The sequence below is a fragment of the Martes martes genome (assembly GCF_963455335.1).
Source record: "Martes martes genome assembly, chromosome: 11".
NCBI lineage: Eukaryota > Metazoa > Chordata > Mammalia > Carnivora > Mustelidae > Martes > Martes martes.
Window position 1 is genome coordinate 91,001,974 of NC_137899.1, and position 14,545 is coordinate 91,016,518.

The following is a 14,545-nucleotide window of genomic DNA, read 5'->3' on the forward strand; positions in this document are numbered from 1 at the left end:
CTGTGTTGCATCGCGGTCCTGCGGTTGCTGGTGTCTAACTGCAAAAGGTTTTCACAGTAACTCTGCTTTTTGCCTAGATGTATGCCTTCCGTGACTAATGCTGGTCTGTTCTTCAATGTTTACAGAAGATGCTCTGTTCCCTTTTACACATATTTAACTAGATTTAAACACTTAGATGGACCCCACTTCTTTTTTTAGCATTTATTTTAGAGTGGGTGCAAGCAGGGGCAAGGGGCAGAGGGAGCGGGCGAGAATCTCAAGCTGACTCCCCAGTGAGTGTGGAGCTGGATGTGGGCTGGATCCCAGACCCCTGAGATCATGACCTGAGCTGAAACCAAGAGTCAGACACTTACCCAAGTGAGCCATCCAGGAAACCCTGATTCTTAAGGTTTCATTGATCAAAAAATCTCGTGAACGCTCATATCCACCCCTACATGGTGCCCAGTGCTTACACCTTGGCTGGTAACAGGAAGGTTCTGGAAGATGGCTTTTGCTGCCTTTGAGCACCTGCACATATTGTTGTTATTCATTGGCCATTTCAAAAGAAAAATACACGGTCGTCTTAGGTTGTTGACAAGATTCCAACAGAATCAAGCTGAATATAATCTTGTTCAGGTTTTGAGGTTCAAATTGATTTAATATTAAATCAGAACATTTGTTCTGAGGAGTACACGCTAAGAGAGAGCTCATGGTCAAGTAGGTCTGGCAAACGTGAACCCTGGGATGTGTGGCAACCTCAGTGAGCACAGGAAAGATCTGAGCGGCTGCCCATGACTCTGGCCCGGATGCTCGAGGACACGCTGGCTAGCCCTTGCTTTTAGAAAGTCAGGATTCCCGAACATTTTGTAAGTGAGCCAGTCTGCATCAGGAGACTGATACAAGACCAAAGCTTCCAGATGCGGAGGAGCACAGTCTATTTCAATTAAATCTTTCCTGTCTTACTTCTTTCCACTTTTTTCTAGCATTGGGGGGTTACGAGGGGGAATATGGATGATACCAAAATTGGAGTCAATCACAGGCTGGGCTGAGGGTGAGAGGAGGGCTTGGAAAGGAAGGCTGCAGGAGCTCAAGGAGGAAAAGCTGCCGACTCGTTCCTTGTAGCACAATTCAAGTTTATTCCATTTGTTCTTGCAACACAAAACTGAAACACGGTATTATTTAGCATTCGGATGTACATGAACTAGGATCATATGAGAAACCCAACTGTGTCAAAAGTATTACATGATGGGAAAAATGAACTCAAATATATCAAAATGCACAAAGCACTAGTCTTCCTTCAGTACAGCTTAGAAAGATATGATTGTTTCTCCATTTACGAAATAGAATCAGGACGATTTAAATTCTTAAAATTTTGCATGCAAAACACTGCAATTGCTTAGGTAGGAGGGCACTCTCACCAGCTTCTTCTATACACAACCGAGTACACAATATTGCAAGGAAGTAAAGAGCAGCTCAGTTGAAGTTTTAGGAAAAAAAAAAAAAAAGTCGGTACATCTAGATTTAAGATCCATTATTTGGGGGGAAAGAAATCAATGAGTAAAGGGCCTTACTTGCAGCTTGCACACACTGTACCCGCCTACCTCTCCTTTGTGCCCCGCTGGGTGTAGAAGGTGAGCTATGGGTATTGTCGGGTGCTGTGTTTGAACTCTAAGTCTACTCAGATATCAGTCTGAAGCTGCAAGGGTGGGGGGGGAAGTCTGTTAGGATACTAATGTAAACAGGTAAACCACCTGTTTTTACTTGATATAGTGCATACAAAATGACTGACTTAATACAAAAACTACAGAACATGCAAGATTTCTTCTGAGATGTTAAATATTCAGCGGAGAACAAAACTTACTTAACCTTTCATTAATGCATGTAGTACCAAAAAGCAGACCTGTTTTTAGCTTCCTTTACTCAAAAAATGAACATTAAGTGTTGTGAATTTCTCTGCCAAGTGGTTCAGAAATACATTATAAATAACCTAGTTTAAAAAAAAAAAAAAAAAAAAAGTGTAAACCACGTCGGCCAGTCTATTCTATGTTTACGTTATTTTCTCAAGCAGTTGCCCCGGGGTTACGGGGCTTACAAAATGGCTGAGAAAGAAGAGGGAAGGCGAAGGAGCCTCTACTGCGACACGAACGGCAGGATGAACTGTACAAGGAACCATGTGCTTTCTACGCCAGGTGACTGAGGAAAGCAGACCAGGTTTAGGAATGACGGGACACAGTGCACTCTCTGCAACAGCCAACTGCAACACACCAGTTAGAAAGGAAAGGTAACAACCAGGGCGGGTAAAACCCAAGCCTTGTCAACAGCATTATGCCAAGAGGTGAAAACGAAGGTACTGAAACACCTTGTTGCTCCCAAAGTACAGACTGATAAAATGCCCTCCATCTTCGCGAGGATAGCTCTGCTTCCGTTCAGTCATGTAATGAAGTCTGTTTGCAGACTCCTAATCCAACTCTAATAAGCTGTATTAAGACAGCAGAATTAGCCAAATATATCGAAGTATTTAAACCGCTATTTTATGATTGTTTTCTTGGATGCAGGAAAATTACAGGGTTAGGCTAGCTGTAAGCAAAAAGCCACAAGATTAAAAAAAAAAGTTTCATGGGGAAAAATACACATGCACACACGCGCACACACACGCACACACCCACCCTAACAACCAATCAGCAACCAATCACTAAAATGTGTTATTAGCTGGCTACTCTTGATACTAGTTTAACCCTGCTTTAGAATGCTACATTGCCTTACAAAATCATAATTCTTTGTTATCCATAATCTGAATACAAGCCCCTAACCCAACCCCCCCTTTAAAAATTTGAGGTACATTCAATTATTGCATGATTTGGCTAAGGAAAAACCCCAACATTTTTAGCAAGCTTTTATGGATGGCAAGTCAAAGGAGTCAATATTTTAAATGCAAGATAGCAAATTTAAGGGTATATGTTTTAATTCGTTGTACTGCTCACGAAATGAACATCTGAACATGTGTCTGAATATTTCCTGCAGGTCAGAACACCCATTGTAGGGCCCTGTATTTTTAAGAACACAGAATACATTTTGAAGGGGTCACATTAAATGCGATGCATGGTTTAGTAAAGAAAAACAAAAGATCTGTTATGCAGGTGGGCTGGAATATGTTCAGCAGAAGCCTACTGACAAGTTGGGGAAACCTGATAATGAGCATACTTTTGAAGGGACAGGGCTCAATTTGTCCAGATCGTAAATCTCACCCCAGTGACAGCTTTGGTGCAGTAATCAGCATCCAGGTGGGTCTGAGAGAGGATTTCCAAAGAATGTTCCTTGATTCTCCAAACATAACCGAGGCCAATCCATTCAAAGAGCCAAGAAAGAAAATCCAGAGGTACTAAGACAACTGTTCTCTATAGGATACTAACAGGCTATGGCTATGATTCTAAGTTTAAATCCCCTTTTACTACCAGCAGGAGGTTGAAAGTGTTTCAATGTTATATAAACGTCTGAATCTAGAGGAGAAAAAAATATGCACACTGGAATGATTTCTCCTTTAGGCTTCCAAAATTTAAGATTTTATAAATAAAACTAGTCAGTTTTATCTAAAGATACATGAAATCCATGTGAAAGGGGAGAGGAAATCCAAAGTTGAGTCATCCGGCAATTTAGGAGTGTGCCCCCTCACCTTAACTGAGCTCCCACGTAAAGCTGAAAGTCGCTGAGGGAAGATTTGGTTGCCGACCACGGGCAGCGCTCTTAACTACGCCAGGAGGCCCCTAGTAGAGTGCGTCTTAAGGCAGAAGGCTAGAGCTGATTGCTTATCTCAGCACCCGGAGTTAGGTCCCAGCAGCCACCGCTGCTCGCGCAGTTACGGCTACCCCGCACGGAGAGCTGGCCTTGGTAGGATCAGACCCTCGACACCATCTCATGAATAAACTAGCTAGGGAGCTGAAAGGGTCAAATGGTACTGGTAGGTTTTGTCTTTGCTCTCCCTTGGGCATAAGCTGTATGTTTTGTTGGAAATGGAAAAGAGGCGGACTTGATCAGGAATCCGAGTAAAAGCCTGATCACGGTTTTTTTCCTCTCTTCCCAAACATTGTTTTTTTCTGGTAGTCTGATTTGTTATGAATTTCTCTCTCCCCTCACCCCTCTTAAAGTATTTAGCTGAAGAAGCTGGCAGATAGAGAGTGACAGACAGACAGGCAGCAGTGTGAGGCCACAGGAGAGCCCTTCTTCCAGAGCTGTCAGCCCATCCGTCCATCACTGAAGAAGAGCTTTGATTGCCTGGTTGTCAGTGGCTTCAAAGGCAGTTAGTCCATCTGGACCTTTCACGGTCTTATCAGCACCCTGAAAAGAGAGGAAATGGCCATTAATACTGAACGAGTCCTCCGTAACGCAGAGACTCCATCCCCTGCATAGGCTAATGTGTAGATCAAGAATCAAGAATCTCTGTACTAATGGGGTCCCTTCTACTGAAAAGAAATCCCAAACATCTGGCAAGTTTATAGACTAAGTGGTGAAAATACCAGATTATTTTTCAGGCACCAGAAACTGTAAGCGACAAACATAACTTGCCAATAATACAGGCAATGACTGCCTTTCATTTACACTATCATGCATTCACTAAGCTTTAGAAAAGTTTCCCTAGGTGTAATATAAAATGGAGAAAATCACTTTTGCTAAGGAAAGTATTACTGTGACAAAATTACTTCTTTGTAACACCTTGTGGACAGTGCATAAATATTACACGTCTATTTCTACAATTTAGAGCTTACAAACCATTTACTTGAGACATGTTCCTAAAGAACGCTGTGTAACACCTAACATTCTATGTACAAAAACTGAGCAGTTAATGCTTGCCATGTGGGCTATAAATCCCTTCTGTATGCTAGGGAAATCCTCTCTGGCCTACTCCAAAGCTTTACCTGGACAGTGATTCTAGAATATCTTCCTTGCATCTTGGCGTTTCAATTCTGAGAACGTGTACATACAGCTTTGTGTCTACCTGTTGTTTTTAGCTGTCTTTACTAGAACGAAGCTCCAGGAGAGCATCTCCTCTGTGCTACTGACTACCGAGTTCCCAGTACCTAGAAAAGTGCTTAGTATCCGGGAGATGAATTTGTTCCCAAACCACGTCTGAACCTTTTTAACTCCCAGAGACCCCAGCATCGCACCAGCTGAAGGTGCTCCTTGCTAGTTCCAGCCCCAACCAGGGTTTAGCCATCCAACAGCCGCTAGTGTCCCGCCCTCCTCCCCTGGCCACATCTCCACTGTTCTGTTCTAAGGGCTAGAGAATTCTCTAAACTTAACATAAACAGCCCTTTAAAGACCAACTCTAGTCAAACTCACCGGTCTCCTCTCCCATTAACCTCTCTGTGCTCTAATCCTATGGAACTTCTCATCATGCTCACATGCCATGTCGCTATACACGCCGGGTTCTAGACAGAGAATGCCTTACCCCTGTGCTCCGGGAGATTCATTCATTCAACAAGAATTTAGTGAATATGTAGACACTGTAAGGTGCTGGAGAATCCAAGAAAAACAAGACAGTCTGCCAGTCTGGCTAGTGTGGGAGACAGACAAAGGAACCAATACGATAGAGGTGGATGAGAATCCTAGTGTTATGCACATGGATGAGAGCTCTGTTAGCCAAACCAGGGCGTAACAGGAGGGTATAAGGGAGAAAGGCTTCTAATGAGGCAGTGCTTGAGCTGGGTCTTGATGAATAAGACCAAGCTGATCAGGTAAACCAAGAAGAGGACACCTTAGGAAGTGTTCCATTGTTACAAAGTCCTCTTCAATATGATTATAAAAACCTTTATTTCCTCATTTTCTAATTGAATTTAACTGCTTCATGGAACACATGGAAATCCTAGTGAAGTGGAAATCTGAGAGAACTTCAGTGGGCTATGGGACAGTAACTGGGATCACTGTATTCTATGTATAATTCATTCAATGTATAATTACATTATAAACTGTAATTCTGCACTAACAAAAAAGTTAGATATTTCAATGAAGATCACTTGCTTTTTAGCTGCCAGAATTCATTTCCCTTCTTTTGATAACAGCATCCTAATTTCATTTTGAGGGCTCTTTGGACCCTACTGTGTGGAGTCCTAGGACTATGTAACTGAAAGGGCCATGCATTTTCCTCACTACGTGTCAAAGATTTATTTGACCTAGTCAGGACTCTCACTTCTGGATTTTGAATCTTAATAAGAAAAAAAATCATTTATTCCTGTGGCATGACCCAGAGGAGATAGCCGAGGAGTTTCTGCTACCTACAGACCTGGAGCTGCCGGAGCTCCTCCCTCTTCTGAGCCTAGTCCTCCAGCTATCCTGTTGGCTCTACAACTAGTCCAGTATCTTCAAAAATTGCTTTTTCTATCTGGTAGAGTCAATTGCTGCCTTCTGTAGCAACAATAACAAAAATCTAGCTCATTTACATAAGTCACTTTTTCTCCCTAATAGACACACCACAGAACTCAAAATACAAAAGAACTCCACAGAACTCTTAATTCTATAGGTCACATACTTTTGTTAACATTTTAGTGTTTGTCTACTCTTTTGTTCTAAATATGCATATATAGGTATTTCTTTTAAAAATAAATGAGTAACCCTAGAACTAGAATGACTTTATCTCAGACATCAGAAAAGATAAACCAGTATTACTACCAAGAGGGGCATTTGATAAGATAAAAGGTTCGATATTCAAATTTCAAAAATGAAACTGAGAAAACAGTTCCATTTATAATAGCATTAAAAACAATAAAGTACGTAGAAATAAATCTAACAAAGTCAAACCAATTCTGAAAATGATGAACCAATTTTATTAATGTGGATAAGAATATTAAATGATTTTTAGTGCTTAATGAGTTACTAGCAAACTTATGTAAGTTAGTATATTTGACTTCACCCCTTCCTTGAGGAAAGCATTTTTAATCATTTGTTTTTAATTCTAGTGATTATTTCCATAGCTCTAAATAATACTCATATTTATTTGCATTATTAACTTTGAATATTACCTTCTTACTTCCTGCCACATGGATGAGGCTTTAGCTCACCACCACCTTCTTCCCCAGACTGTCCTATTTCTTATATTTAAAATACAGTTTGTTTCTTTAGAGGTTTAAATAACTAGCATTTAAATTTATATTTCTTGTTCCATCAGTTCTGACAGTATCTCATCCCTCTGCTTTATAAGATATTTTCTCTACTTTCCCATCATTCCCTGTACTTCTTCAATTACGCTTTTCTATTTTGTCAAGATCAACTTTTATATTCTGTTCTGTAAGAACACTTTTGATTCTTTTTTACCTCTTATAGTCACCATGGTGTGTATTACATCCCCAGGACTCCCTCTTTCAACTGTAAAGTGTGTATCTTCTTTTTTTTTTTTTTTAAAGATTTTATTTATTTATTTGACAGAGATCACAAGTAGGCAGAGAGGCAGGCAGAGAGAGGAGGAAACAGGCTCCCCACTGAGCAGAGAGCCCGATGTGGGACTCGATCCCAGGACGCTGGGATCATGACCTGAGCTGAAGGCAGAGGCTTTAACCCACTGAGCCACCCAGGCGCCCCCAGTGTGTATCTTTTGACCACCTTCATTCATTTTGTCCATTCCCCAACACCCCACTTCTGACAACCATCAATCAGCTCACTCTATGAGTTTGGGTGTGTGTGTGTGTGTGTGTGTGTTTAAAGACTCCGCATGTAAGTGATTATATAGTACTGGTCTCTGACTTATTTCACTATTATACTATGCCCTGAAGATCCATCTATGTTGCTGCAAATGGCAGAATTTCCTTAATGGCTGAATAATATTCCTGTGCGTGTGTGCACACGTGATTGTGTATTATACACCACATTTTCCTTATCCATTTGTTGATGGACACTTCGGTTGTTTGGATGTCTTGGCTACTGTCAATAAATGCAGCAGTGATCATGGGGGCTGCAGGTATCTTCTCAACATGGTGATCTCATTTTCTTCAGATAAGTACCCAGAAGTGGAATTGCTGGGTCATACGGAAGTTACTTTAATTTTTTTGAGGAAACCCCATACTGTTTTCCATGGTGGTTACACCAATTTAAATTCTCACCAACAGGGTTCCCTTTTCTTCCTATCCTTGCCAACGTTTGTTGTATCTTGTCTTTTTGATGATAGCCATTCTAACAGCTGAGAAGTGAGATTTCATTGTGGTTCTGATTTGCATTTCCCTGATGACTGGGGAAGCACCTTAACCCGTACCTGCTGGCCATCTGTATGTCGTCTTTGGAAAAATGTTCAAGTCCTCTACCCATATTTTAATCAGATTGTGTTTCATCTTCAATTGAGTTGTAATTCTTTATATATTTTTGGATATTAACCCCTTATATACTAGATTTGCAAATCTTTTCTCTCATTCCATTGGTTGTCTTTTTATTTTGTTATTTCCTTTGCTGTACAAAAGGCTTTTTGTTTGAGGTAGTCCCACCTACTTATTTTTGCTTTTTTGCCTTTGCTTTTGGTGTCAAATTAAAAAAAAAAAACAGAGCCAACACAGATATTAAGCAGTTTAACCCCTATGTTTTCTTCTAGGAATATTACAGTTTTCAAGTTTTATGTTCAAGTCTTTAATCCATTTTTAGTTGATTTTTATGTAAAGTGTAAGACAGCTGTCCAGCTTTCCCAAAACCATTTATTGAAGAGACTGCCATTTTCTGACTGTATGTTCTTGGTTCCTGTATAGTAAACTAGTTGACCATATACATGTGGGTTTAGTTCTGGGTGCTCTGTGCTATCCCATTTATTTTCTGTGTGTGTCTGTTTTTATGCTAACACATCATTGTTTTGATTACTATAATAAGCTTTGTAATAGGTTTTGAAATTATGAAGTGTGATGCCTCCAAATTTGTTTTTCCTTCTCAAGACTGCTTTGGCTATTTGGAATCTTCTGTGGTTCCACATATGAAGTTAGGAATTTTTTCTTCTGTATCCGTGAAAATGCCACTGGAATTTTGATAGGGACTGCACCGACAGTCGATTATTTGGGGTAATTATGTGCATTCTAACAATATAAATTATTCTCTCAAACAGTCTAGTGCTAAGAGTATTAAGATTGGTAGGGTGGTTCCATCCTATAAGGCCATTTAGGGATATAGGTCCCTTTTCCTATGTTATTGTTCTCATCGTCTGGCTCAAGCTGGCTCACCTCTACATGTGCTTCCACCATAATCTTTTCCTACAGATGTGTTCATTTTTCAGTTTTCTATCATGGTAAAGAATACCACCATCTCCCAGGAAATGTGCAGACATCATATACTTTTTGTTTACTTCCCACATAATCAGTCACCAAGTCTTTAGAACAGACTATTCTTAACATTTCTCAGCTGTCCTTGCTACCATTACTTTCTTAGTTCAGGATTTTTTTTTTTTTTTTTAAAGATTTTATTTATTTATTTCACAGAGAGAGAGATCACAAGTAGGCAGAGAGGCAGGCAGAAAGAGGGGGAAGCAGGCTCCCCGCTGAGCAGAGAGCCAGACATGGGGCTTGATCCCAGGACTCTGAGACCATGACCTGAGCTGAAGGTAGAGGCTTAAACCACTGAGCCACCCAGGCGCGCCTCTTAGTTAGTTTTATACAGAAATCCTAATTCAATAATTTCCTATCATTTCTCACTTTTTAAAAATATTTATTAGGCAAAGAGAGAGCACAAAGTGGGGGGAGGGGCAGAGGGGGAAGCAGACTCCCTGCTAAGAGGGGAGCCGGAAACCAGGCCTGATCCCAGGATTCTGGGATCATGACCTCAGCCAAAGGCAGACATTTGACTGAGCCACCCAGGCACCCCTCTTTTTTCACTTCTTACACCATTTCAATTCAGATTCCGTACTCTTATTTGGGTGATGTCTGTTAAAATCCAAGGCTGATCATACTACCCACCTACCAAAAAGCCTTAATGGTATCCTAACAGAAGAGAATAGAGATAAATAATATGACAAATGAGGCATAATTTGCTATTTACCTGTCCAGTCATATCTCTTGCTAAATCCTTTCTAGTGTATGTTGTAGCAATGAATAATTTTTTATCTTACCCTAATGCATCAAGGCCTCTCTTTGTCCCTGTGACTTTTCTAACATTGTTGCTTCTGTTTAGAATGGTCTCACAATTCTGTTAGATTCCTAGACACAAGTTTCTAAGATTCAGCCCAGGTATCAATTGCTTTATGAATTACATTACAACTGCTTTATGAATTGTGGTGCCCGAAGTTGTAATGGCATCCTTATTTATAACATCATGCCCTTGACCTCTAGGACCACACTTGACCTCTTTTTCCTTCAAATCCCTATTATGTCACATATAAACTACTGCCACAGCAATCACAACACTTTAATGCACTGGTTTTCTGTATTTGTCTCCCTCTATTAGACTAGACTTTGCTCTCCCCTGCTTCAGAGGTTGAAAAGAAACTGAAACCCCAGATGCCTATAGAGCCACAGATGGCCATCTGACACAAATTTGGCCTCTCCCATGGAGGCCTTTCCTTCTTCAATAAAGCCCCAGGAGGACAGAGTCCTTAGCTCTTTCCTCTTGCTCCTACCCAAAACACAGACACGATGCCTGGAGGTTCAGCAGTCCTCTGGTGACCGTAAGGTCTGGGGAAGATGGAGAAGGGAGTGTGGGATGTTGATGACGCAGCACATCCAGCCTTGGACTACACACCTCAGACATCTTGTTATGAGTTACTTTCTTGGTTGAGTCACTGTAGGAGGAGTTTTTGTTATAGATGAACTCTACTTCTCTTTAGGCATTTATCAGTCTTTAATTATATTAAAAGACCTGTCTCCCCCAAATTAAGCTGGGCTCCAGGAGGGCAGGGGTCTTGTTATATTCACCTCTGTACTTTTAACACCTAGGATAATGCTTGGTGTGTAACAGTTGCTCAACAAAAATGCATACGTGGGTCACAGTGCAAGGGAATATTAGTAACATCAATCGTACCCTTAGTGATCATATATATCCATCATATTAAAAAGAAAAAGACCTTTTCTACCATCTTATGTATATACATACCAAATCACTCTGTTAACTGCAAAATATTTATTTTGAATTAATTCATATGCATTTTAGAACAGTCTTGAGAAACTGCTCATTAAGAACTCCCTTATCTCATGATTTGGAGCATTTCTTTATAGTTCCATAGTAGTATGATAAAGTGCTCCCAATCTGGGAACTTTCAATTGTTTGAGTATATGCTTAAATATTACCATTACCATAGAACTTACACAATTCAATTTTAAAATCTACTAAAAACAGTAACATTAAAAAAATTATTCAAATATCTACATTTACACATGTTGCATAATGTTATTTACTGGTATAGGATTTAATAGCACATTTAATTTACATAATGATACAGGAGATAGAGTGAAGAATATTTCCAGGTACCCCAAAGAATCTAATGCAATAGAATGTTAGGTTTCTTTGTAGCAGTTTTGAGTTTTTATCTAATACTACAGATACATCATCTCATTTTTTCTTCACAGCAGCCCTGTAAAGCACGTACTGTTTTCTTTTTATTTTGAAGATTTTATTTACTTATTTTTGAGAGAAAGAGAGAGCGAGCGAGCAAGCAGGAGTGGGGGAGAGGGGCAGAGGGAGAAGCACACTCCCTACCAAGCAGGAAGCCTAATGCAGGACTGGATCCCAGGACCCTGGATCATGACCTAAGCCAAAGGCAGACACGGAACCAACTGAGTCACACCGGCGCCCCATTCTCTCTTTTTAACAAGAGATTTAACTCTAAGCTCAGAGAGGTTAAGAAACTTGCCCAAAGTCAGTTAGCAAGTTAAAGAAACTAGAGCTTTCTGACTATACATTTTGTGTTCCATGCTATCTTTAGTTAAAAATGACCTATGGCTTTTCTCCTAAAAACATCAGGGTGAGTGAGACCCAGATTCAAGAATTTATTAACTTTATTTTTGTGCCTCCTACAGGAAAATGAAGAACCTTATAAGATTATGTATACAGTATGTCAACTGTTGAACACTTTCAAGCTAAAAACATTGTTATAGAGAACCAATTCCTACGACTATTCAACATATATTTATGAAGTTTTCTATTCGTTGCTAGACATAGTTTTGGTAACATTTTACCAGAGCACAGACATCTCATTTTTTCCCCCCTACACACTGCTTATGGCTACTTTTGTGCTACAACAGCAGAGCTGAGCAGCTGTAACAGAGACCATGTGCCCTGCAAAGCCCAAGATATTTATTATTTGGTCTTTTACAGAAAATGGTTGTCAACTCCTATTCTGGGGCATTAAAGAGAACAAGAAGCCAGTTCTCTGCATATTTTCACAACCTGGAGAGGATAAAGGAAGGCTCACGTATGCAAAACATTACTCTGCGGCAAAGACAGGCATACCTCATTTCAATGGGCTTTGCTTTATTGCACTTCAGATCCTTTTTTTTTTTTTTTTTAAACAAATGGGAGGTTTGTCGGAACCCTGGATCAAACAAGTCTATCAGTGCCATTTTTCCAAGAGCATTAGTTCATTTCACATCTCTGTGTGACATTTTGGTAATTCTTGCGATATTTCAAACTTTTTTCATTTTCTATTTTGGTGATCTGTGTGTGATCTGTGAGTGATCTGTGATCTTTGATGTTCCCACTGTAACTGTTCTGGGGCACCATGAATTGTGCCCATATAAGATGACGAACTTAATCGATACCCGGCGTGTGCGCTCTGACTATTCCACTGACTGGCACTTCCCCTGCCTGACTCCCTCTCCTCCAGCCTCCCTATTCGCTGAGACACAGTATGATATTAAGCCAATTAATAACCTTACAGTGGCCTCTAAGGGTTCAAGTGAAAGGAAGAGTTAGGTGCATGTTGCTCATTTGAAAGGTGGTGGTATGAGACGATCGGTGCCTACATAATGAGATGCAGGGGGTGAACGATGTCAGCATGGCCACAGCATCAGGCTACTACTGACCTTCTGTGGACAGTCAGGAGGAGGATCATCTGAATCTGGACTGTGGCTGAGCGAGGGTAACTGAAACTGTGAAAAGTGAAACTCTGGATGGGGGGTGGGGGGGCTACTGTGCCGGCTCCGTGCTGCAGGAGAGAACACTCACCAGGCTTACATGTGAAGGAACTTGCTCAAAACCACAAAAACTATTAAGAAGCAGAACTGAGAGCTAAACTGGGCGGGGCGGGGTAGGGGGGTTTTGGTGTGGAACCAGCAGAGCCCCAGCATACACCCCTGACAAAAACTATTCAATAAAGACCTCAGACTAAAAGATCTAAATGGGAAAAAAAAAAAACAAAAAAAAAAACAACGAGCTTACCATGGGCGTATCTGTGTATGAGACTCAGGAAACATTAAACAGTGTAACAATTGATTTCTTCATTTGAGTCAGTAAAATTTGAGGCTGTATTAATTCTGGCCATTCAGAAAGGCATTGCTGGGTTCTTTAAGAGTCATCTGTCCTAAAGTTTTTTTTTTTTTTTTAAATTTTATTTATTTATTTGACAGAGATCACAAGTAGGCAGAGAGGCAGGCAGAGAGAGAGGAGGAAGCAGGCTCCCTGCTGAGCAGAGAGCCCGATGCAGGGCTCGATCCCAGGACCCTGGGATCATGACCCGAGCCGAAGGCAGAGGCTTTAACCCACTGAGCCACCCAGGCGCCCCTGTCCTAAAGCATTTTTAAAGCCAGACTTGCCCCTGTGAAATGGAACAGAACTCGGGGGTTCTGAGCAATCACAGAATCTGTGCTTGAGGGTATGTAAAGCTGTCTAGGTTTTACTGGGGGTGGAGCAAGGAGTAATTAGAGTGAAAAATGGTTCTACCTGCAAGCATGGACTTGTCTCTGCTGAGAAGGGGGACTTCCCAGTCTCTGCGTCTTATCCATTACATTCCCCGTTCAGCAGCACAATCTGTACCACAGACACTTTGAAAATTTGACAATGCTGGTATTTGAGAGGGGTTTTCAGTTTTTATCATTAACTGGCTGCTGCATTTTAAAAATACAATGCCAATATGTTTAGCAAAAACATCAATGTTATAAGATGGTCTTCTAAATTTTCTTAAACTGATGTTTAGTATTTTTTACTCTTTAGGCCAACTGTACATAAAACACTAATAGCTTCATTTCCTTTTTATAAGAGGAAGGTATCTCATTTGTCCTACTCAAACAGGAGCAGACAACTCAGTTGTCTACAACAGCTAGGAGTCACTACGATTAGTGTTGCACAATCAGCGGTCACCTATCCGTCATACGGTTATAGCAGATATGTCCTGCTAAGGAGGGAACTTCGTTGACACAGTGAAGCAGAGAAATCATGGAAAACAAAGCCCAAGTTTCTTTGGCTTTCTTCCTCTCAGATATAGCTTACTGTGCTAATTACCACTAGTAACAAATGACTGTGTATAATAACAATTGAAATATGCTGTAGGTTTGTTAATCTAGGAAAACTGTAATTATCATGTTTTAAAAACTTGGATTACATTTTCAATTTACAAGATCTTCATTCTCACATGCTAAGGTACAACTTTTTCTATTTATTTAAAAGAATTCTTATTTTCACAGGAAGT

At 40.5% G+C, this 14,545-nt stretch overlaps 1 protein-coding gene across 1 annotated transcript in view; it reads right to left on the reverse strand.

Annotated features, from left to right (window-relative positions):
• Positions 1-1,095: 1,095 nt before the first annotated feature.
• Positions 1,096-14,545, reverse strand: part of MTPN (myotrophin) — a 58,144-nt gene continuing 44,694 nt past the window's right edge. Inside the window, exon 4 of the mRNA XM_080818610.1 lies at positions 1,096-4,311. Within this exon, the coding sequence (XP_080674736.1) occupies positions 4,225-4,311 (87 nt within the window). The 3' untranslated portion in view covers positions 1,096-4,224. The remainder of the gene's footprint in view (positions 4,312-14,545) is intronic.